The 23132-nt window shown below is 41.7% G+C and overlaps 1 protein-coding gene across 2 annotated transcripts in view; it reads right to left on the reverse strand.

The window, feature by feature from the left end:
• Nucleotides 1-3161: 3161 nt before the first annotated feature.
• CDYL (chromodomain Y like) overlaps nt 3162-23132 on the reverse strand; it is a 153986-nt gene continuing 134015 nt past the window's right edge. The window contains exons 3-7 of one of the 2 annotated variants that reach the window (XM_081145528.1): nt 22224-22480; nt 20690-20862; nt 14921-15131; nt 6075-6218; nt 3162-4783 (exon numbers count right to left, since the gene is read on the reverse strand). In XM_081145528.1, coding sequence (XP_081001654.1) covers nt 4625-4783; nt 6075-6218; nt 14921-15131; nt 20690-20862; nt 22224-22480 — 944 coding nt within the window. In that variant the 3' untranslated portion in view covers nt 3162-4624. The remainder of the gene's footprint in view (nt 4784-6074; nt 6219-14920; nt 15132-20689; nt 20863-22223; nt 22481-23132) is intronic. The other variant, XM_081145527.1, reaches the window with a different exon arrangement.

Below are 23132 nucleotides of genomic sequence, written 5' to 3' on the forward strand. Positions count from 1 at the left end.
TCTAGTTTTTTTCCAGGTGACATTTATATGTCCCAGTTTTAGAATACAATGTACAATTTAGGAAAATAGGAATTAGTGTTAAAACACTTTAGACTTTAGCTTTTATCTTTTAAAAATGCCTGTATTAAACAATATATTAGTCACCTAAGGATATAATATAGCTCTAAAATCATAAAGTTGGTTTTGAAATACTGAATTTTTTTTACCCCACTGAAAAAGTAACTTTTAAACCAATGTTCAAATTATCCAAGGCCATTTTCACCATTTTTATCTGTGTCTTCAGACACACTGTGGGAATGTTACCCATAGGACAGAGAGGATTTCCCGGAATATAGTCAGCCCTTCCTTTGTGATCAAGCAGCAAAGGTATTTATTTCTAAATGTTAGTATGTATTAGGAGCTTAGTGGACAGATGCAGAAATAGTTTGTAGATTGTCAAAATTCTCTGGTAGGTCCAGCCTCCACTTGAAAAAAGTACTAAATCCTGAGCTGCCAAGTAGCCTCAAACCACCCACTTTGCCCAACTGCCCCGTTTCCGCCCGCAGAACCACAGTCCTACGGGGGACCAGAACAGACTGGATTTTCTGGGCCACCCCCCTGCTCATCCCCAGAGCTGAGCACAGCCAAGTCAAGCTCCTTGCCCTGGCCAAATACCCTAGATACTTGGATCTCAGTGCAAAGTTGTGATTTAACTATTTCTGTGCAGCACTCAGGGTTCTCCGGGCAATCCAGGCGGTTCTCATGTGCAAGGTTTGACAACCATTGCTGTGCGCTTCCCATGGTCAGTTTTGCCTCAATCTGATTGTGGCAAGTGAAGTTGTGAGTTGTAAAGCTGAGGCAGGCACACAGAGCAGTGGAGTGTGGAGCAGTAGCCAGTAGCTACTACTGAACGCCAGGTCACACACAGGCTGTATGATGGGAAGGTCACCTGGCTCCTCTGGGCCTGTTTCCTCTTGTGTACACAGGTGCGTTCGATGTCACAGAGCCTCTCCCACTCGTTCTGGGCTTTGCTTCAGGACCTAAGGTTCCTCCGAGGACTGTTTCCACCTGCCCAGAGTCGCTGCCTTCTTGAGGATATGGTTCCCCTAGTATGTTCTGGAGGCCATTAGAGTGTCCTTTAGGACAGGAAGGGCATGGGCTGGGAGTGCTGGTTACAAGACAGAAAGGTCAGTGGAGGCCACCAGGTGGGCTAGTTGGCCCGGAATTTGGGGGAAGCAAATGAGAGAGCTTCCTGAGGGTGGTGACAGGCCATTAAAGCCATGTCCCGGGCTGGCCCTCTCACGTCACTATTTGGTAGGTGCCAATTCAACTGCAATATGCACATTTCCCTTCCCTTGGAGGTGTAGTATTTGTTCGTACTGGTTAAGTGAAGAGGTCATGTATGCATGGGTCACATATGCCTGTCATGTGGCCAAAGGGGAGTTGGCCAAGAAGGCTGGCCATTGACCCTCAGGGCTCCTGCTTCTCCCGGAGAATTGGGGTAAATAAACCCCAAGTGAGCCACTGTTTACTCTTGACCAAGTAACGGGCCAAGAGGAGCTGTGTGCAGTGCTAGCCAGGTGCTCTCCCTCACATCCCTCCCTTTACATGGTGGGCAGAGTTCTCTCAAAGATCTCAAAGTTCGGGTTTTTTTGATTTCTTTAGACTTCTTGCCAGAGATGTCAGAAACTAAGTCAGCTACCAAAAGACTTCTTTGACAGCTCTCATTTTATAGAGTGATTATGTATTATTAAAAAATATATTACATCAATCTGGTAAATATTCTCTGAAAACTGAGTATCCCCACCAAAAAAAAAAAAAAAATTACGAGCTAGCAGTGTAGTGTGGCGCCTGGCGCTCACTGCAGGTAAGTGCTAGCTGTTATTCCCATCATCACAGCTGAGGCAAGGCCAAGGAGACGGCCCTGGTGGAAGCCCTAAGTGGGCAGCAGTGCCCACCTTACTCTACTTCCAAGGGGCTGAAAAGCACTAGGGGAGAGGACTTGATAAACAGAATGTTTTTCTGTGCATATCCTTTCAAAAACATACAATGGGTGTTCTTGACATGTTGTTCTACCAAAAATTGTATAAATATTTCATTCCTTTTCCACAGCAGTGTGGTTATGGCATAATTAACACAAACCCTACTGATGAGGAGCAAGTATGTTGTTTCCAACTTTCCACTATTAGAAACAATTCTGAGATGAGTTTAATTGTATATGTATCTTTTTCTCATTTCCTGCAAGAATTCATTAAGATGAGTCTTTATAAATAGAAGTTACTGGGTTGTTGTTTTGTGTGTTTTAAAAAATATGTTTTGATTTCAGAGAGAAAAGGAGAGGGAGAGAAACATCAATGATGAGAATCATTGATTGGCTCCCTATGGCACGCCCCCTACTGGGGATCAAGCCCAAAACCCCGGGATGTGCCCTGGCTGGGAACTGAACTGTGACCTCCAGGTCCATGGGTTTATGCTCAACCACTGAGCAATACCTGCTGGGCCTGGGTCTAGGTTTTTAATACTTATTTTGACAGTTACTACCAAATTCTCTTCTAAAGTTCAGCTAATTTAGACTTTCACCAATATGAGGCTACATTTTCTGTCACCCTCACCGAGAGTGAGCATGAGCCTACTGAATTAGTTCCCTATTTGTAAATTCTTAAAAACAGACATTACAGGGGAGTTGCCAGAATACTGGGGCAAGTGTTTCTTACCTCAGGTTCTTTATCTATAAATGGGAATGAAAATATGTTGTAGGTCTGGGTAGAGAAGGCATAGGAAGTTACAACTCTCCGTACACAGATACAAAAAAATCTCTGAAATTCTCTTAATACTCAATCAAAGATATAAATCACGTAAGTTTGTATGGGATATGATACACTTCAAAACAGGCAGAACTAGATAATATGTTAGAAATACGCTTCTTTGAAAAAGCAGCAACAAGGCGAGTGACACAAAGTTCAGAAGATGAAAAGGTAGCCCGAGGAGGGAGGGGGGGAGGGGCACGTGAGCTGGCAGGACACTGGTCACACTCTAGTTCCTCCCTAGGTGGAGTTACACAGTGGTTCATTACTCGTTCTTTACACTGTACAAATGTTTTATGCTCATATGAATATTTCACAAAAATGATTACACATTCCATGAGAAACTTCAGAAGTGAAGAATTACCAGAGAAACATTTCCAATGTGTTAAGAAATATTAGTTTTATTTAACCAGTTTTCACAGCTGAATATTTATTCTATAAAAACTTTACAGATTGTACAGTTTATATATATTTCAAACTAAACAAAAAAAGTAGGTCCCACAGATGCAAAAATACTGCACCAACCAGTCCCAGGTAAAGGCGGAAGTACACTGTACAGCTTTCCACGCAGCCAGGAGGCGGTTGGTTCTAGTATAAACTTTAAAACTGTACAAAAATAAGGTTTTGATTTTATTTCCCTCTTCATACATTCAATATGATTGCAAGCTCAGAAGCCGAACTAATAACAGGCCTCTGTGATCAGGAATCTGTCCCCACTCCTGAAAGGAATGCGAATGTCTGCTAGCGCAGGGCACTCTTGGGCACCACACTGAACTCGGTGTATTGTGTAGCATGAAAGCAGAGACCAAGGACATTAAACGTCAAATATAAGGTAGTTCTTTTTCTTAAAAAGGAGTTTCTGCAATTAATAGTGTGCCGAAAGAATTTTAACTTATTAAATAAAATATATTCTAAGTGAACCTAAAAAATACACTTTATAAACATAAAAATACTTTTTTTGGTGTAATACATCAATCATATCTGCAAACAGAAAACCAAAATTGTATATGAAGTAGTATTTCTCACCCAGCAGCAAGAAGCATTGCAGTTATTTTTTCAAATGGGTCAGAGACACTATTTAAACCCCACTAAGACTAACTTATAACTTAGATTCCATACTTAAGCTATTCAGTGACTCACTAATTCTGCACCACCAGCTTTCTTTTAGAGACAGTGGTTTCTTCATGGGAACTGGGTGAGAACCAGACACATTTAAAAAGAAGGAAAAGGCAATTGATTTTTTTCAGCATAAATCCTAAGCATACTTTAGTTTGGGGGCATGTCCATCAGTGGATTTTTCATCAGAAATATCCTAAAAGATAAGTCTTACTTCTGACTTGGACTTTTCATCTAAGCTACCTTCCTGGGAGGCAAAAGCACATCTCAGATCTTTCTATATCTCTACTGGGTGTAGGGGAGGCGAGGCCGTCTAGTGCCTCTTTAGAGTCTGTCCTAGAAGGAAAAAATAAGGAAAACAAACATTATCGCAGACTTTCCTGCCACCCAAACCAGCAAAACACTCTTTTTTATACAGTACAAGTCAAAGATAACAAAAATTAGAGCTTCAAGGAGCAGTCTATAGCTCACCATTATACTCTCATTCTTGTGTGAATATTAAGTATAAAATAATGATGTTTGGACAAAGGAGTTTTGTAGTTATTTATTTTAAAGTTACAGTACTTAAAAACTCCTTGATAACAAATAGCTTGGATGTTTCAAGTCCTGCTTCCAAGCGTGAGCTAAGAGTGAACTTGTCTCAGGCTGTGAGGATGGATTAGGGCACCTTGGAGCCACAGATGTCTGCTCTACAATTCCAGTGTCATCAGCAGGCAGCCTGCTAATCAGAACTCATCGATCTTCCTCTGCAAGTATTTCAACATGGAGTCCATCCCTTGGGCGGAGCCCCAGATTTTCTTCAGTACTTCACACTCCCTCTCATTGGCCTGCTCCAACTCCGTCTTCATGTTACAGCGCACAAGGGCTTTGGATTCCTCAAGCACCTGGACCAAACAACACACAGCAGGGTGCAGGTCAGTAAGCACAGGCTCCATGGTGCCCCCAAGTCTATGTAGGTAATTATCAAACTTAAGTAATGACCTATCAAAATAACTACGAGATATATTTCACAGTACACATCAGGCCTAATATATGTAACAAAGTATATTTCACACTAGATATCAGACAAATTCTCAACATCAAAATGGTTGTAAAGCTATTTTGAAAGAGTTGTACTATCTACACCCTGGCCTTTTCCCAAGATCAAGACAGCTGCTGTGCTGCTGGCCGGTGTAAGCCTGAACCCCACACTAACTCTTGTGATGATGAGGGGATTTGCTAACCAAAATTTAATTTTAATAATGAGGGTTGTTCATATATGGGATAGCTTAGAGCAGCAATTTTCAACTTTTTTCATCTCATGGCACATAAACTAATTACTAAAATTTTGTGGCACACACAAAAAGACATTATATATTTTGCCAATCTAACAAAAAAAGGTATAATTTTGATTAATTCACAGTGGACAGCTATTGTGTTGGCTGTTACCATTTTTTTTATTTTAAGGGACAAGAGGTCAGTGACCCTGTCAGGTATTGCATGTTTTAAAAATTCTTGTGGCATACCGGTTGAAAATCGCTGGCTTAGAGGAAAGTTAGATCAGTTAATATCAAATAATATTTCACCTTATATTTTGGTAAGTGCAACTTTGTTAAAAGATTAAATATTATCCTGCACATTTATTAAACAAAACTTAGGTCCACCATGGGGGAAAAAGTGATTATATGAAAGGGCTTTGAAAACAGTGAAGAACTATATAAATGTTTTTTGTAGACTTTTACAGGGCCTTTTTAAAAAAATCCTCACCCAAGGACATGCTTACTGATCTTAGAGAGGGAAGGAGGAGAGCGGGAGGGAGAGAAACATCAATTGGTTGCATTCCCGTACTTGCCCCAACTGGTGATGGAACCTAAAACCTAGATATGTGCCCTGACAGGTAATCAAACCCACAACCTTTTGGCCAGGGCTATAGGGCATTTTTAAGTTACTAAACTTGAGACTGAAATGCTTTCCTTTAATTCTTAGGCACTTGCAAAGGGAGGGCAGGGTAAGCAGATATGAAGCAGTGGCATCTTATGGCTCCCATCAGTATTTCCTACGAAGGTGGCTGTGCAGGGAGCAAATATGGAGGATTCAGGAAAATACTTTGAAAAGTATGAGCTCTCTGGAGGAAAAGGTCATGGTAAAAAAAAAAAAAAAAAAAGTCACATATGTAAGAGAACAAATTTGACGTACAACTGGATTACACGAGGCAAGCTCCTTAATGCGAACCATGACTTCCTGGGTGAAGGTCCCCGGCCAGAAGACCTGTGAGACCAGGCCTTTGCCACACGCCTCCTGAGCTGTCAGCTTACGGCCACTGAGTAACATTTCATTCGCCTGAAAGGAAGAAGAATTGATACCGATATGAAATGTGACAGGGAGGCAGGCGGGAAAGACCCAACCCCCAAATTCATCCCTTAAAAATTCAAACTGAGGGTGGGTGTTTGAATGTGCTGGCCTTGCTGGGACTCCTTGCGTACCTTCTGGGTCACACCCGAAGGGCACCTTTCCAGAGCCTGTGCACTGAGGACAAACCCGGCAAGGTGCAGTCAACTACACCATGGTAAGCAACATACTGGTTAATGGGTTTTTAAAAAAAGTGAACGTAAAGAGCTTATTTTATGATGTAATACAGAATCAAATAGACTTAACCAAGAAATCTAAATTAGAGAAGACCTACTTGTTAATTTGAAGTTACTGGCATGTCCCTCTCTGCCTGTCTTCTCCTAATATGTGAGCTCATTAAATGCACAAAATAAATTCCTGTGAAAAGGAGGCATAAGCAAAGCTAGAACATTTGCAATTCCAGGGATCTGAGCCAGTCACAGAACTGCGACACAATGCAGGAGTAGAGACAATGCTTAAAAGGCAGTGGATGTCCTGCTGGAGTATGACTTGGAGGCAACTATCCAGGACTGGAAGGTATCCCAAATGACCACACTGTAGTCTGCCTAAGAGGGTCTGACTACAGTTACTTCACATGACTCAATGGAGGAAATTAACACTTGTTTTTGTTTCAAATACATATATAAGTCTATATACGAAATTGATTTTATCTTTGTCCTGGATTCTATAGCACTTTTAAGCTCTCAACACAATGTGCATGGAATTTATATCATCCTAATGACAGGCTCACAGATGCTAAATAAGGAGAAAAAGGGAGAATATATTACCTGACAAAGAAACTTTGCACTATTCTAATGTGACAATTTCCTATCTTGCATGTTTAACCTTCCTGAAGATTCTGGTGGTCATGAAGTTGTTTCTGGGCTCAGGTAAAATGCACTTTTGGTAGGCGACTTTCTTTTCCAAAGAAGTGAGAATCATTGTTATGAAAAGGCTTTAAAGTATTAAGTATCTCTTTCAGTTGACAGTGCCTGTGCACTTCCTGTAAACGCACCTAGACAGCCAACTGTGTGTGAAATGCGCAGCTTAGAGTATGTACATAAGACCTGGAAAAACAAGTGTCTGGATGACTCGCCACCCTGTTCCAACACAAGCAGAGGTGGAAAACTGGGCTGCAGAACAGGGTTTTCAAAAGAACTGCAAGTTCTTAACTCTCACGGCTCACTTTAGTCCCCAAGTGGAGCCTGTTATTTACGTCTTGGACAAAGTCATGAGTGTTTCAAGAGTTTGGAGACGTTCTACAAAACCCCTGAACAGCCTCTCAGTGAAAGGGTCTAAAATAAACAATGAATTTAAAATCTGACTTAACCTTACTGTTAGCTGTTAAGACAGTTCTTCTAAAGGCAGATCCAAATGCTACAAGGAAGGAGGAGTCCCCAATGAAATGACCACGGAAGTGCTTTGTGGTGAGAGAAGCTTCACTTCCTGTTTGCATTTCTTTTACTCTCAATATACAGTAGACAACACAACTAAATCACTGAGGTTGTATTTACAGCAGGTTTACAAGAAAAGCCTGAGCCTCAGGGTCTTAGCTAGCGTGGTGAACACAAACCACCCTGCTGGCCTTGAGTGCACACCAGGAGTGGGGAGTGATGAAGGGCAAGCTTCTTCCCGTGTTTCCTCTCCGGCGCCTCCACACACCCTCTGTTATCCCCAGTCTCTTCTTTGAATGTGTTGTTTTTTTTTTGCCCCCTGGAGGTCAATTTACAACCCTACCACTGTTCTCTTCTCTCCTGGTCTTTCATTCCCTTTTCTTGATTCTCTCGGGCCTGGTGCCAGCCGGCCAGGGCTGACAGCCCATGGGAACCATCCTCTCCTCTAGTCAGCGAGCCGTCCTTGCCACCCATCTTCCTCCTTTCAGAACCCAGCTAACTGCACTGGCTGTCCCTGGATGTGTAGGACATTTCTGAATTTACCCACAGGACTGGATGTGGGACTAACTCATGGTTGTTAATACTTTCTCACCTAAGTACAGGCAGTGAGTTGGTTTAAAATATATGTATCAAGTAAAACCATTAGGAAAAATTCCCTTGGTAAGATTAATAGGATTAAATACACTCAAGTTGAATGGATATGTTCTCATACACTCAATGTCCAGTAGTTTAAAAAATACCCAATGCGGTCAAAATTGTCCAACTGTTCTAAAAAAGTTATAGTGTACTATGCAGACAAATGATAAATGCCAGAGTAAAGTTCAGCCAAAAAGATAGTATTAAGTATGGTGAAGAAACCCGACAGGCTTGGGGGGAAGGAGTCAGGAAGCTTCAAATCTCAAGGAGGCACAGCTTGGCAGTGGCTCTGCCACACACTCCCTCGGACCAGTCTCTAAACTCTTCAGCGGGCAGCTCCCCTCTGTAAACTCAGGGTAAGGATCTCAGGACCAAGAGTTGCCACGTTTACAAATGTGAGTGTTCATCAACTTTGTGCTCCCTTCAGCTGAGGCTCCTTCGGCTGTCAGTCACAGAGCCTAACACTTTCCTGAATGCAAAGGCTCACGTGAGTGGTCCTTGAAACAGGGCTGTGACTGGGCACACTCCATGAACGTTTACTGGGCACAAGGAGGACTCAACTGTAGATTACATTCTTAAGCTAACTTACATAGCTTGTTACTACAGCTTGGCTCCAAGATCTCTCTCCCTGCAGTAGGCACTACAGGAAAAAGACAGCTTTCCCAGCTTGTTTACCTGCATGTTCTTTTTATCCTGATAATATGATCCCTTTCGCTTGTTGCCTTGCAGAGTTTTGCACATACAAGTAGGGAAAACCAAACTTGCTATAGGCTTTCCTTAGGCTCCTGAAACTCACATATGCTAAAAACTCATGAATGGAACTGCATTGTTTGGGCAGTCACTTTCAACAGGAATTGTCACAATACAACTCAGCTCAACAATGTTTACTCATGTTCTGTATAAAGGTTTTATTCAGATACTCTAAAAAAAGTGCAGAATTTACACTGTGTGACGTTTAAGCTTTTTGCTCCAGCTTTATTTAGAGCAGGATTTTGCAACCTGGGCACTGAAGACACTCTAGCCGGATAAAGACACTTAGTGTGGAGGATGTCCTGTGGGTTGTAGGATAAACTAGCATCTCCTCTATTGTGACACCAAGTCTCTAGATATTGCCACATGCCCTCTAGGGGTTGAGGATGGGGCAAATCGCCCTGGTTGAAAATTGTTGCTCAGGTGGCACCGGGAGATCACAAGGAGAAGCAAAAAGTAATGATTTTTCAAGACTTGTCCAGTGGGCTCAAAGATGAGTGAGTCAAGAGTAGGCAGACGTTCATTTTGTGCTACCTTCAAACTACTTATGGATCTTTCTGAGTGGACTCTAAGATCCCCACCCCTTAGCAGCATTTGGCCTAAGGGTTCCACTTCCAAACTGCCTTTGCCCAAAATGTGTTTAAATGTTAAGTTGGTTTAATACTTCCCCAGATCTGCCCTTCCTGTATATCTGCATCAACATCGCCTATCTCCTTAGAGCTCCATACTGTGAGAAGATAGAGTCCCCATTACTTCAATCCCCTCTAGAGTAAATGAAAGTGAGTGTGAACCGGTTTTATTAATGATCATGATTCTTTACTTCAGCACAGGTAGTCACTTAGGAAACAATCTATTTTACAGCCATAACTCAAAATAAACATGAAGTAATTTTCTTAATAATGACTCACCACCATCAGATTCAATTACTGTTAGGAGGTACAGCACAGTTAAAATGACAAGACAAACCACCCAGACATGTCCATACTTTACCTATAAAAGATGGAGACTACTTGGGGTGAACACAGGTACGTCACCCAGAGCCGCTGACCCAGGAAACACTTGCTGCCCAGCTGCCAGGAGCACTGTCAGCAAGCAACTCCTGGCAAGAGCTCTCCAGGCAGCCTCTCCCATGGGCAGCCCTTCTTGGGGCTGCTGTATCCAATGGCTGAGTGTGGTGAGGGCACCTGGAAAAACTATGATGGCCACATATGCCCCAGGGTCCACCATGGGCTCAGCAAGGGCGTCATCTGAACTGCACCACAGCTCACCTTGGCCCTCTACCCAATCCTGCTTCCTTTTTGCCTTGCCACAGAGGTCGACACCTAACCTATGTCCTGCTTGCCATCACCTGACCTCTGCTTCCATAGAAACTTACCCTGACAGATGGGAGTGGGGGCAGTGATGAAAAGGACTTATTGCTCCCTAGCTGGCTGGCAACAAAGACCTTCTTGGACCAGGTGAAGTACCCATCAGCACCCCACTAGGTGGTGGTCCAAGTGCTGAAATTCTCACAGGTGAGGGGATAGTAACTGCTAGTTGCCACTGACACAAGCAGAGGGGCTCCTGGGAAGAAAGATGGCAGACAGAGTTGTGACCCACAGCCAGACCCAGGACTTATTAGAGTGGCCAAGCTCCAGACAAGGTTGATCAGCCACACACAAAAGGTCTGTTTGGCTATGTGAGGACGAAGAGGAAGGATAAATTTGGCATGGGGAATTCTGGGTGGATACCCCTAGACTCCTCTGACCCCTCTGAGACTACATAAATGGCCCACTCGTCCCCATTAAGAATAAGTGTTGTCGCCTTGCTTGGACAATGCAGAAATCTCTCTCCACAGGACTATATCACTTCCCTTAAATCCTGCTCATCTACGCTCTTGGCTATCAGGCCTGTAATTCACCTCCTCCCCCAGAAGAGCCGCATGACACAGCCAGAAAGTGCTGGTGGAGCTGGGAGAAGACAACGGACTGAATTCTAAGGGTTCTTCTTGACCAGGGGGCAAACCACCAAGTTGGAGAGGGGTGGTGTTCACTGATTCGGGAGCTCTCCTGAACTACGAGATTTAACACACTGGCAAGTGCCCAGGAGATGGTGTGGTCTTGCTATTGGGATGGCTTCTAAAAGCTTGAAAAAAGTACTAATGGTCCAGGCTAAGTGAAGCTGAAGCACCAGAACCACCATGGCCGACAGTGGAGAGGGTGGGACAAGATGCCACAAGGAGCCTATGGCAAATAACAGAGAGATGATCTCAATGCAGTTCCCTGGGGTTCTGGAGCAAGGCTGTGCCTTTTAGCAGAGGAGTATACGCCTTTTAGAAAACAATTCTGGTATCTGAGCACCAGATGTCCTGAGCCCAGCGCCAGCAGGCAAGGAGGGGAAGTGTGGAACCCTGGCACCCACCAAGGAGCCTCTCACCCCTTCCCTGCCAACTCTGGCTGAGCAGGGCATGATGACCAGGCCTCAGACCTCTTTAAGACCATTGACCTACCACCAGGGCAGCCACTGAGGCTAGCAGAGGTGGTGAGGGGGCTTGTCTAAAACAGGAAGGATGAGGGTGAGGGAGGAATACGACCAGCTATGGCAGGGCGGTTGCAGTGTGTCATATTAAGCCCTCTCCTCCTTTATGTTGCTTTATATTAACTATTTAAAACTTTGTTTGGGGAGTAATTTTAGACTTACTGAAAGATTATAATAGTAGTACAGAGAGTTCCTGTCAACCCATCACCCAGCTCTCCCTTAACATTAACATCTTATATGACATTTTATAGTGATCAAAACCATAATATTCCCATTGATACAATACTATTAACTAAACTACAAACCCTGCACAAACGTTGCCAGTTTCCTCACTGTTGTCCTTTCTCTGACCCAGGATGGATCCTGAGAGCCACCCTGCACTGAGCTGTCAGGTCCTCATATTCCCCCCAGTCTGCAACGGGTCCTCAGTCTTTTGGTGAGTTCTCTGACCGTGGCACTTTAGAAGGGCTCTGCTAAGTATCTGTAGACTGTGCCATCCCTGGGCTTGTCTGGCACTCCAGGATGAAACTGAGGCTCTGGATGTCTGGCAGGACTCCAGCAGCGTGATGCTACATCATTCTCAGTGCAGCACTTGAGGGCAAACCACAGCCAGCAGGTCTTATTTCCAGTGAACTTTAATCCCTCAATAAGGTGGTGCCTGCCAGGGTTTTCCACTTGAAAGCTACTATTTTTTTCCATCATAAGTAATGAGAGGATGCAAATATCCTTCTTGTGGTACTTTTACCCACTAATTTTAACATCCATGTGGTTCTTGTTTGTGGCAGTTATTACTATCTAATCCTCCTCTAAGTCTGCCCCAGGAAGAGAGGACTCTGGAACCTGGAGGACCTGCCCCCCAAACTGTATGAAGAGACAGATCCAAGGGACAAGAGGTGGGCACAGGGATGTGCCACTGAGAGCCACTACAAGGGAGGTCTTGCTGCACCAGGTGCTGGTAGTGCCATGAGCACACATCCATTAGTTCCTGTGGGGACTCCTCTGCTGCAGAGAGCCACCCATCCATGGGTACAATGCTTTTCTCTGAGAGCCCACACTCAGTGATAATGGGCATAAAGGAAGCAGCCACTGTGGTCCACTGTGGGACAATTACTGACAGGCCATATATGCCCTGGAGCTCACACGGGGTAGCTGAAAGTTTGTCAGGCCTGCCTCACAGTTCCATTTCTCCCCCTTGGCCTAACTCCTCGTCCCTTCAACAGTGGTGGCCAACTAACGAACAATGTACACACCTTAATTTAAAACACTTTATTGCTAAGAAATGCTAACCATCATCTGAGCCTTCAGCAAATCATCGGCTTTTACTGATAGAGGGTCTTGCCTCAGTATTGATGGCTGTGCACCAATCAGGGTGGTGGTTGCTGAACATTGGAGTGGCTGTGGCAATTTCTTAAAATAAGACAAGAATGATGTTTGCCACACTGACTGACTCTTCCTTCACGAAGAGAGATTTCTCTGTAGCATGCGATGCTACCTGATAGTATTTTACCCACAGAACTTCCAAAACTGTAGATAGTCCTCTCAAACCCTGCCACTGCTTTATAAGCTATGTTTATGTAATATTCTAAATCCTTTGTTGTCATTTCAATAATCTGCACAGTATCTTAATGAGTAGATTCCATCTAAAGAAACCACTTTCTTTGCTCATCCGTAAGAAGCAACTCTCCATTGTTACAGGCTTATCATGAGATTGCAGCAATTCAGTTACTTAGGCTCCACCTCTAACTCTAGGTCTCTTGCTATTTCCACCACATCTCTTGCAGTTACTTCCTCCACTGAGGTCTTCAACCCCCACAAAGTCATCCATGAGGGTTGGAATCAATTCCTTCCAAGCTCTTGTTAATGTTGATATTGTGACCTCTTCCCATGAATCACAAATAATCTAAATGACTTCTAGAATGGTGAGCCCTTTTCAGAAGGATTTCAATTCACTTTGTATGGCAGCTATAGCCTTACTAAATGTATTCCTTAAATAGTAAGACTTGAAAATCAAAATCATTCCTTGGTCTATGGGTGTAGAATGGATGTTAGCAGGCATGAAAACAACATTAATTTCAATGTACATCTCCACTGGAGTTCTTCAGTGACCAGGTGTCTTGTCAATGAGCAGTGATATTTTGAAAAAAATCTTTTTTTCTAAGCAGTAGGTCTCAAAAACGGGCTTAAAATATTCAGTAAACCATGTTGTAAACAGATGAACTGTCATCCAGGCTTTGTCGTTTCATTTATAGAGCACAGGCAGAGTAGAGTTAGCACAATTCTTAAGGGCCCTGTGATGTGGAGGATGGTAAATGAGGACTGGCTTCAACTTAAAGTCACCAGCTGCATTAGCCCTAACAGGAGAGTCAGCCTGTCCTTTGAAGCTTTGAAACCAGACATCAACTTCTCTCCAGCTATAAAAGTCACAAACTGTTCTAATATAAGGCTGTTTCATCTACAATGAAAATCTGTTTAGTGTGGCCACCTTCAATAATTAGCTAGATCTTCTGGATAACTTGCTACAGCTTCTACACCAGCACTTGCTGCTTCTTCACCTAGCATTTTTATGTTGGAGATGGCTTTCATTAAACCTCATGACCCAACCTTGCTAGCTTCAGACTTTTCTTCTGCAGCTTCCTCACCTCTCTCAGCCTTTATAGACTTGAAGAGAGAGTTAAGGGCCTGGCTCTAGATTAGGTTTTGGCATAAGGGAATGTTATGGCTGCTTTGGTATTTTATCCAGACCACTAAAACTTCCTACATATCAACAATAAGGTTGTTTTGCTATTTTATCATTTGTATGTTCACCACAGTAGAATGTTTAAGTTCCTCCTAGAACTTTTCCTTTGCATTCACAGCTTGGCTAACTGGTGCAAGAGGCCTAGCTTTTGGTCTGTCTTGGCTTTCAACATGCCTTCCTTGCTAAGCTTAATCACTTCTAGCTTCTGATTTAAAGTGAGACATGTGTGGCTCTTCCTTTTACTTAAGAGTGTAGCTTTTAGGTTATTAGGTAAAAAAGACCTTGAATGCAAACAAACACTGTTGTATGGTTTACAAACTGGATTTTTCCTAATGGTGGAAGTCAGTGTTAACTATGCAGAGATATAGATTCCTCCCTAAATAAGGTCCTTCTCTAGGAAATGACATTAAACAGTGTCAGCAAGTGTTCTAGAAACCAATATGGAAATCTATGATTTCATGAATTAATAATACAAGTTAATGAACAAGAAATAAATTACAAGTGTTATCTGATGAAAAGTCCCCACAGAATGACACCCTGTATATATTTGGAAAATCAATAACCAAACTAGACTTCTTCAGGATGTTTTCTAGAATTATTTTTTAAAAAGAGGTACTCACAGATGCTCCTCCCATAATCTTGGGAAACATAACGGTGGAACAGCCATCTGGACTCTGTCCGAAGGTAGTATAGGGTGTTTGAAACCAAGCCTTTTCATTGGCCCAAACCACATCACAAAGAGGCAATATGGATGCTCCTAGCCCAATGGCTGGGCCATTTACTGCTACAATAATAGGCTTCTTAAACTGAATGAAAGTATTCACGAAGTTTCTAAAATGAAAAATAAATGGGGAATTACTCAAAATATTATGTATTTGAGCAACAAAAAAACCCACTATTATGGAATTTACCAAGACGTACACTGTATGAAAATTATGAGATGAGATCTGTTGAAGGCCTTCCTTCAGAAGTTGTAGACCATGGATTTATTTGCTGTGTTATAAATGATACTCTTGCTGCCATGCTGGAAGTGGCTGTTGCACAGGACCTATGTGAAGATTACGGGTAATATACAGCCAGAGACTGCTGTTGTATTTGCAGTGGCTCTTGGGCTCTATGATTAATATATCTTTTTCCTCAGCCTTCCTTCCCGTTAAGACATAAGAAGCCCGATAAACACCATGAGCTTCAGATGACCAATCTAGAAGCTCTCCCAGAGAAAACCTGGAACAGGGCATACTATTAACACTACCCGTTGCTGAGCAAAGACTAGAGGATTGGGGTCAGGAGCCATGGGGTTGAGATCTGGACTTGATATATTTTACACAGCTCACTGATTATTTGGAAACAACAGATATTTCCTGAGTTTATACAGAACTAGACTGAATGCCTTGGGGGATGTAGAGACGGGAAGCTTACAGGCTGGTTTAAAATATGAGATCCAAACAAGAAGAGCAGAAACCACAGGCAACATTTTGAATTCCACTGTGTGCTACAGACTACAATTACAGCAGGATTTCAAGGGAGAGTGAGATTAGGCGTAGGGTGGCCTTCACGGAGAATGTGGATTTTTATAAAACCGAGCCAAGGCTATTTTTAGATTTGTTTTAGGATCAGACTGGAATAGTAGGCTGCTTTTCAATTTAGGGTAGGTTGGTGCCACACCATACTGGGAATATGCATCTTCTCTCCACCACTAGAATCTTATTTTATGCTCAGAGGTTGCTTTTTATTATTATGCTTTAACATGGTAAAGAAAAGGAAAAATACACGCCAAGATAAGTACCTGATAATTTCTTTAAGGCAGTCTTAGCTCTAGATCAGAATTACAGAATTCTAAATTCTAAATCTGACCCCTATCTTTGATACTGAAAATAACAACTGGGTGTTTTCTACCATTCAGCAATTTAAAAACTAGAGCAATCTGTCCAGATTATCTCTGCAAATCATGATTTGGCATCTTAGTAACCACCTCTCCACCTCTGACACAAAGGGTCATATATTTTTTTAGAGGGAAGGTTGGGAGATGTGGAGGTGTGCGTGTGTAGAACAAGGTTTGAAAGGAGGGACTGCAGAATTTGGCAGCTTGCAAGCCTAGCTCCAGGAACTATTCTCAAAGGTGTGCCACAGTCATAGACCTCAGCCTGGCCCCCAAGGTTTGCTGAATCTTTACCTTGAGTGAAAATAAATTCATTCAAACGAATGAGTTGCACTAAGACTTTCTACATGAGAGAACCTAAGGCACTGGTAGAAAGATCACACTGGGTTTTAATGATACAAAGAGAGACAGGAAACCTTTTAAATAGATCCTTGAAATAACTGTAGACAATCTACATGAAGATACTTCAGTGATACCACCTTTTGAAGGTTTGGGTCAGCATACATCATGGAAATACATTTTCTATGCTCAGTTACTGATGACTCTTGACAAGGTAACTGCTGAATTTATCTCCATGATATAAAACAGACATTTTCAAAGCATGTCTCCCCATTTTCATCTGCCTCATATGAACATCTAGAAACTACAAATGGGATGGTAGATTAATACGGAAAAAATTATCAAAATAGGATAATAATCAATTCTACAGAGAAATGGCAAAAGGAACTAATTATTCCATGTAGCAGTGTTTTCTCTCATCTTATATGTTTGGATAAAAAAAGTTTGCTTCTAAAATAGATATTGCAAAATCAAAGCTTGTATTTTTAACAAGCTGGAGAAATATTTTTTTGGAACTGGATCGCCCCACCCTCTTAGATGATTTTATTTTTGCCTGGGATGATAACTTAATCTGAAAGCCATCGCTATTTCTGAGAAGGGTATGAATTAACCAGCATCCTCTGGAGTGAAGACCATTTTCCCTTTTCAGAGAACACAACCTGAACATTCTGGAATATAAGCTCTGAGATGTCAGAAATGAGCATGGTCCACAGAAAACTGGTGGACAATAAACAGAACTTTATAAAAACGCTTTTCTATTTAGTACAAACTTCCCAGAGACATAAAAGTTTAGTCAGGCATGCTGCACATCAAGCCACCCCACTACCAGAGTTGGGGAGGGGGAGCTGCCTTCAGGCCTGGGGATGAAGCTCTCAGGAGCCCAGCATTCAAGGAGAATCTGTCCTCCTTGCTTTTGCAAGTTATTATAAGCCAAAACCAAAATGCATGAACGTTCAAATGTGCTCAGCTCAATGCAAGAAATTGAATTTAAAATTCAGTGTCCTTTGAATTATCTGCAAATTGAGCTAGAGGCTATGCCGGGTATGGCAGGGAAGGAAAAATATTTGCCACAAATGGAGTTTTAAAAAACTTCTAATTAAACAAAATGAAAATTCTACCCATTCTTTTGAAGAACATTTACTACTTCACAGACATCACCAAAAAGTTAGAAGATCATAAAAGCAATTACTCTAAGAATAGTTTGGGGAAAACGAGGCCACCAGATCTGAAGTTTTAATAGCTCGCTGCCCTGTCTCAGCTGAGCTCTCTCTTCACTGTGAGTATATAGAACAGGACTAAACGGGGAAGAGGTCGGGTTCTCGGGGCATATTTACTTGCTGCCTTGTTCTCTCCTCGATCCCTCTTTGACTCACTCTGTGGTGGTAGAAGAGCCTCCCTCTGGGGAGAGAAGGCTCTTGGTCTTTCAGTTCCCCAAGACTTCAAAAGCCTAACTTTATAAACTGATTTGGGATAATTTTATCACAAATGTACTGAATATTTTTATTAAATTTATTTGCAAACTGGTTATCACCAACAATTCTGGTAACAAAATTAGTGGCAATAGATTCCTAACAAAGCTACTGGTTAAATCTAATCTTATTTCCTATTTTTCTTTTGAAAACTTGCTATAATGACATTCTCTACCCCAAAGTTTTAAGAAACAAAGACAAGATACCACAGAAACAAAAAAATATACATAGCAATAGCTTTATGTATATAGGCTAATCTTATACATATAAAACTTAATTGAAATGCAAATGAGCAAGAATTGAAAGTTAAGTGAATCTGATGTAACTATTTTTAGGATCCTGCCAGTGTACATTAAGAAAAATTCACATTGAGAGAAATATATTCATTTAAAGAAGAACCGCGTAAGTTTCCCTAAACCAGGACTTGGCTTTTTCTAGAATACTAATTCAGATTTTGTGAGGAGTGAGGCAAGTGCTAAGGGAGTGGGAAGGTTAGGAGAAAAAATGGTGGAGTGGGTATAGCTGATGACAAGAAACATTTAAAGTTACCTAGAATGACAGATCCCTCTGATCTCTCTCTCCTCTACTTTTTCTAATCCCAACAATACAGGCCTTAGCACGGACCAGGGCAATTCAACACTGGAGGAATGGGCTGGGATTAGGGTTGAGGCACCAGCAAGATTTAGAAGTGGCGCTTTGGGAAATGCCTACTGGGTGAAGTGAGCCAGGACTGAGAAGCACTGGCTGGCAAATTCTATTTTCTTATCACAGCAGACCTCCTCAAATCACAGTATTATATGCTCTTACAGAAAACATACAGTCACCATCTGAGGCATAATGTTTTGTACCAGAAAAATAAAAATTAAGTTCATGGAGTTCATCCTAAAAGGATGGAATAGACTTAACAATTAGGAACATCTACAAGTTGTCCTAGAGGTACTGACAATCTGTCAAGGAATCATGTGCATGGTCAGTCAGTTTAATTTCAAACTGAGTAACAAGATGGTTCCATCTAGCATTCTACAAGTTTGAAATTATTTAGGAGACTAGAAATAATACCAAAAATGAAATTATAAAACTTCAAAGTATTTCTGAAAAACTACTATATGATAGCCTAAAAATGGTAATGTTCAAAAAAGACTAAGAAATAGATAAAGCCCTGTATACATGTATATACAGTATGAGAAAACAGTAGTTTTGAAAATCATTAAAAATGTTATAAAAGTCCAAAGTAACATTCAAGGTGTGGAGAACTGTCAGAGAGAAATGTCCCACCAAAACTCCAGACCCACCAAAATGGAAAAAAGCACCTCCACCAATCCTGACGGGTACCTCTGAATGGTTTAAGAGACCACAAAGCTGGGCCCCCAAGATCACTGCTTAGGGACTCAGCCACCTAGAACCCAATAGTTATCAAGAGGCTCAACTTCTACTCTCCAAAAACCTAGGGATTCTGGAGAAGATCAAATCAACTTTATTGCCATTTTGCAAATCTGTGACTCTCAAGTTTTCATCTTTCTGGGTCACTTAGGGATATGTCATTTTAGGGAGGTGTGTAGGGAAGTACAATGGTTTTTTGGTTTGGTTTAATCTTCACTTCAGGATATGTTTATTTATTTTAGAGGGAGAGAGAGAAAAACATGGATTGGCTGTCTCTCATAAGCACCCCATCCAGGGACCAAACCCACAACCTGGGTATGTGCCCTGACTGGGAATCAAACCTGAGACATTTTGGTGCATGGGATGCTGCTCCAACCAACTGAGCCACACTGGCCAGGACTGGGCTCCATTCACTTTAAATAAAATTAATCTCTGAAATATTAGATACTTTAAATACGTAGAGTGATTAGCAGAAGAAATGAGAGATATAAACAAAAATGTACCTGGACATGCTTATAGCAGAAGTGTGTGGATCTAAGAAAAGTTTTTTCAACTGCTAAGATATAGCAGTAGAAAAATCCAAAAACAGAAACAGAGGAAATGGAAACATCAAGTGTCGTATTGTTAGATGAAAAAAGCAAGTTGCAAAACAACTTGTATAATTCCATTTATTTAACAGAAATAAAAATAAAGCCGTTATTATTTGTGTGTGTATATGGAATATATATTTGAAAATGTTCAGAAAAAGGTTGGGGAAGACATACAAATGAACTGTGGAGGGGGAAGTGAGAGAGGGTGCCTTTACTTTTTACTCTATGTTATTATATAGTTTTGTATGTAGTTGAAACTCAGGATAAATTTGAAAAAGAATGTGTACTGCTTGTACTAAAGAAAACAAAAACCTTTTCATGTGATGTTATGAAACTGGCTCACCACAAAGACTAGTCAATTTATTTCAGAGTCCAGTGAATGTAGGTTATGTGAAAGAGGATGCATCTTTATTTAAGGCGTGAAGACAGAACACACTCATACTACAAATAATGTGGCTGTATGCTATTGTATATGCTAATCATTAAACACTCCCTGAGCACTTCACAGGGTTTGAGCCAGGCTTGAAATCAGTTATTTGCTCCATGCAAGTAGTAATTTATGCCAGGCCCACAGAAAAGACGAATGACTTAATTAATTTTACTACTTGTGTCTCCCAGGGGAAGGAGACGTACGTTTCATTCACAAGCTTGTTGAAGCCTGTCCTATCAGCCACTGGTATACTAAAAGCATAACAGTCAAATCACTGTTTTAAAAATAGCATTCATGCATACCTGATAGCTTCCGCCATTTTAGTGCTTTCTCTTTTTCTGTCATCTGTTAAACGCCGTATAAAATAAATAAAGTCGAGACCACAGCAGAAGACGCTGCCCACTGCGCCAAGCAGCACAAGCTTGCTGTCGTCGGCAGCTGCAGTGCTCAGAGCGCTCTGAACTTCTTTCATTACCTGAAAGTCACCAAAAGTTAAAGTGGCAAAGACTATTTTCTATACAGAATCCTAAAAGCATTTCGTTATGGAATAAACTGGATCTACAGAAAGCACATTTATAGCCTAATATCGTTCCCTGTATCTATCACAATTTAAAATAATTCCCAAATTTCTTATTTCTGTAACCAGAGATTGGGAATGCTAGGCAGAGTATAATTACATAACTAATTATGAACAAAGTACAATTAGAAAGGTGTGTGAATCTAAGTTACCTGAATATTCTAGTCATTTTGGCTCTCAGAAGATAAGGCAAGTTACATATTATATCCACTTGGAATTTCTACATTTTAGGCAGCAGGTGGCACTTTCAACCAGTTGAATTCAACCCAATTCCCTTGGTTTTGCTGTTGTTGAACACCAGCCTGCCACACTCGAGACAGAAATCCTAGCAGTGTGGTGCTTCAGTGCATCAGGCGCAAGTAAATGAACATGAAAGGCACAAAACCATCTGGAATGATCTCTGCAGCATTTACAAATAACAATGAGGGGGATCTAGTCTAAAAATGGACTGGGAACCAGCCTCAAACTGGTTTGTCATGTGACCCTGCAGACATACAAACTTGATGCAGTTTGGTTTCTTGTTCGGGAAAAAAACTTGATCTAGCTGCTCACAAGTGGAAAACAAACAATTATCAGAACTTAAAATTTTAAGTAAGGTACAGTGCAGGTTCAAATACTTTTGATTTTAGATGCGTCAAAGAATTAAACCTTTGCAAGCAATAGTTTCCTGACCCTTGAAAGCTAACTTTACCAGGCACTACTAGCAATGAACGTGTGTTGAAATTGCCGTAGGTGTTAAATTCCACTTTCATGCTGAAGACTGACTGGGAATGATGGAAAAATATTCTAAAGGGGCTGAAACCCAGGGTATTTTAGTCTTGTTCCAACAAAGAACCTTCGAGAATCTGATGAAAAGCTAAAGAAAAGAATGTGCACACACACATTCTACATGTAACTTCAGGGAGGCCAGAATCTCCCGGAGGCCCCGCATGCCCCCAGGTTAAGAGCTCATAACCTGGAGGCACAACTACCATTTCCTCCATTCAGAACTCTGGTTCCTGTCCCAGCCCACACCCTTGAGAATAAAGATGGACATCCAACACACGCATACCGTCCCAACTTCACTGCAGTCACGAGTGTTATAAGGACCAAGACTGTCACACTTCACCTGTGCGCTTCCTATCTCCTGGTGGTTACTGTGAAACAGCCCAGAAGGGGAGTTAGAAAAAGCACAAAAAGTGCCAATTTGGCTGAGAAGGCCTGGAAAACAGGGCTTGGAGGAACAGGACGCACAAATCAGCCCAAGGAACATTTCTCACCTCTGGATTGAGTGAGTTATTCTCTGATGATTTTGTTGATAACAAGATGTGGGTGAAGCCATCCTGCTTCCTGACGACAATATCTCTGTATCTGTAGGCACTTTCTGTTTGCCTCACACTGAAACGCAACCGCTTGTCAAAAGGCTGGTCTCTTCTGTCGTCAAGAAATTTCCTTTTCCCGGCTGTCACTCCTGTAACGGATGTCTGTATGTTGGTTGTTCCATTGGCTGTTAATGCATCCATAAACGGAGATGTACCTGCCAAGAGTTTGAAATCACAGTGGTCTGTGATATCCTGCTACCAATTTCACTCCCAGTGTCGTCTTTGAATTAGATAAAAATGTTCCTTGGAAACTCAGGATTTAATGTTTAATGCGAGAACATTAAAAATCAGAACCTTTGGAAAATCTATTTGTAAAGGCATTTGTTTTTCATCAAAGCCTGACAAGGAAATCACCCTCTTGCTTATTTTGCTTAAAAAATAAAGATGGGAAGGTACTTGCTGAAAAGAAGCTACAAAATTTGAGACTTCTGAAAAATGGAATTAAAAGAGAATGGGTCTCATAAATAGTACCTATTCTAGGCCTGAGAAGTTGAAAGGAAAAAGGAAACCGATTCAAGAAAATATCTTATTAGAACTGAGGTTACCTGCCATTTCCTTTCTGAATGCAAGATCGACTTGTGCAGACACACGATGCAACCATCCATTTCTGAGGGGATGCCCTACCAAGTGGTGCCATGGCAACCAATGCATACCACCATCACTAGTGGGGTACTGGAGATACTAAGGAGGAGTTCCTTCTGATGCCCTGGGATGTGACTACTTATGTCTGTCCAGGGGTCCTAGCTCTACTACATTTTCAAATGCCTTTTAAATAGCTAAAGACAGCTCTCTTTCCTGCCCCCAAAA

Source organism: Miniopterus schreibersii (genome assembly GCF_964146895.1).
Source record: "Miniopterus schreibersii genome assembly, chromosome: 8".
NCBI lineage: Eukaryota > Metazoa > Chordata > Mammalia > Chiroptera > Miniopteridae > Miniopterus > Miniopterus schreibersii.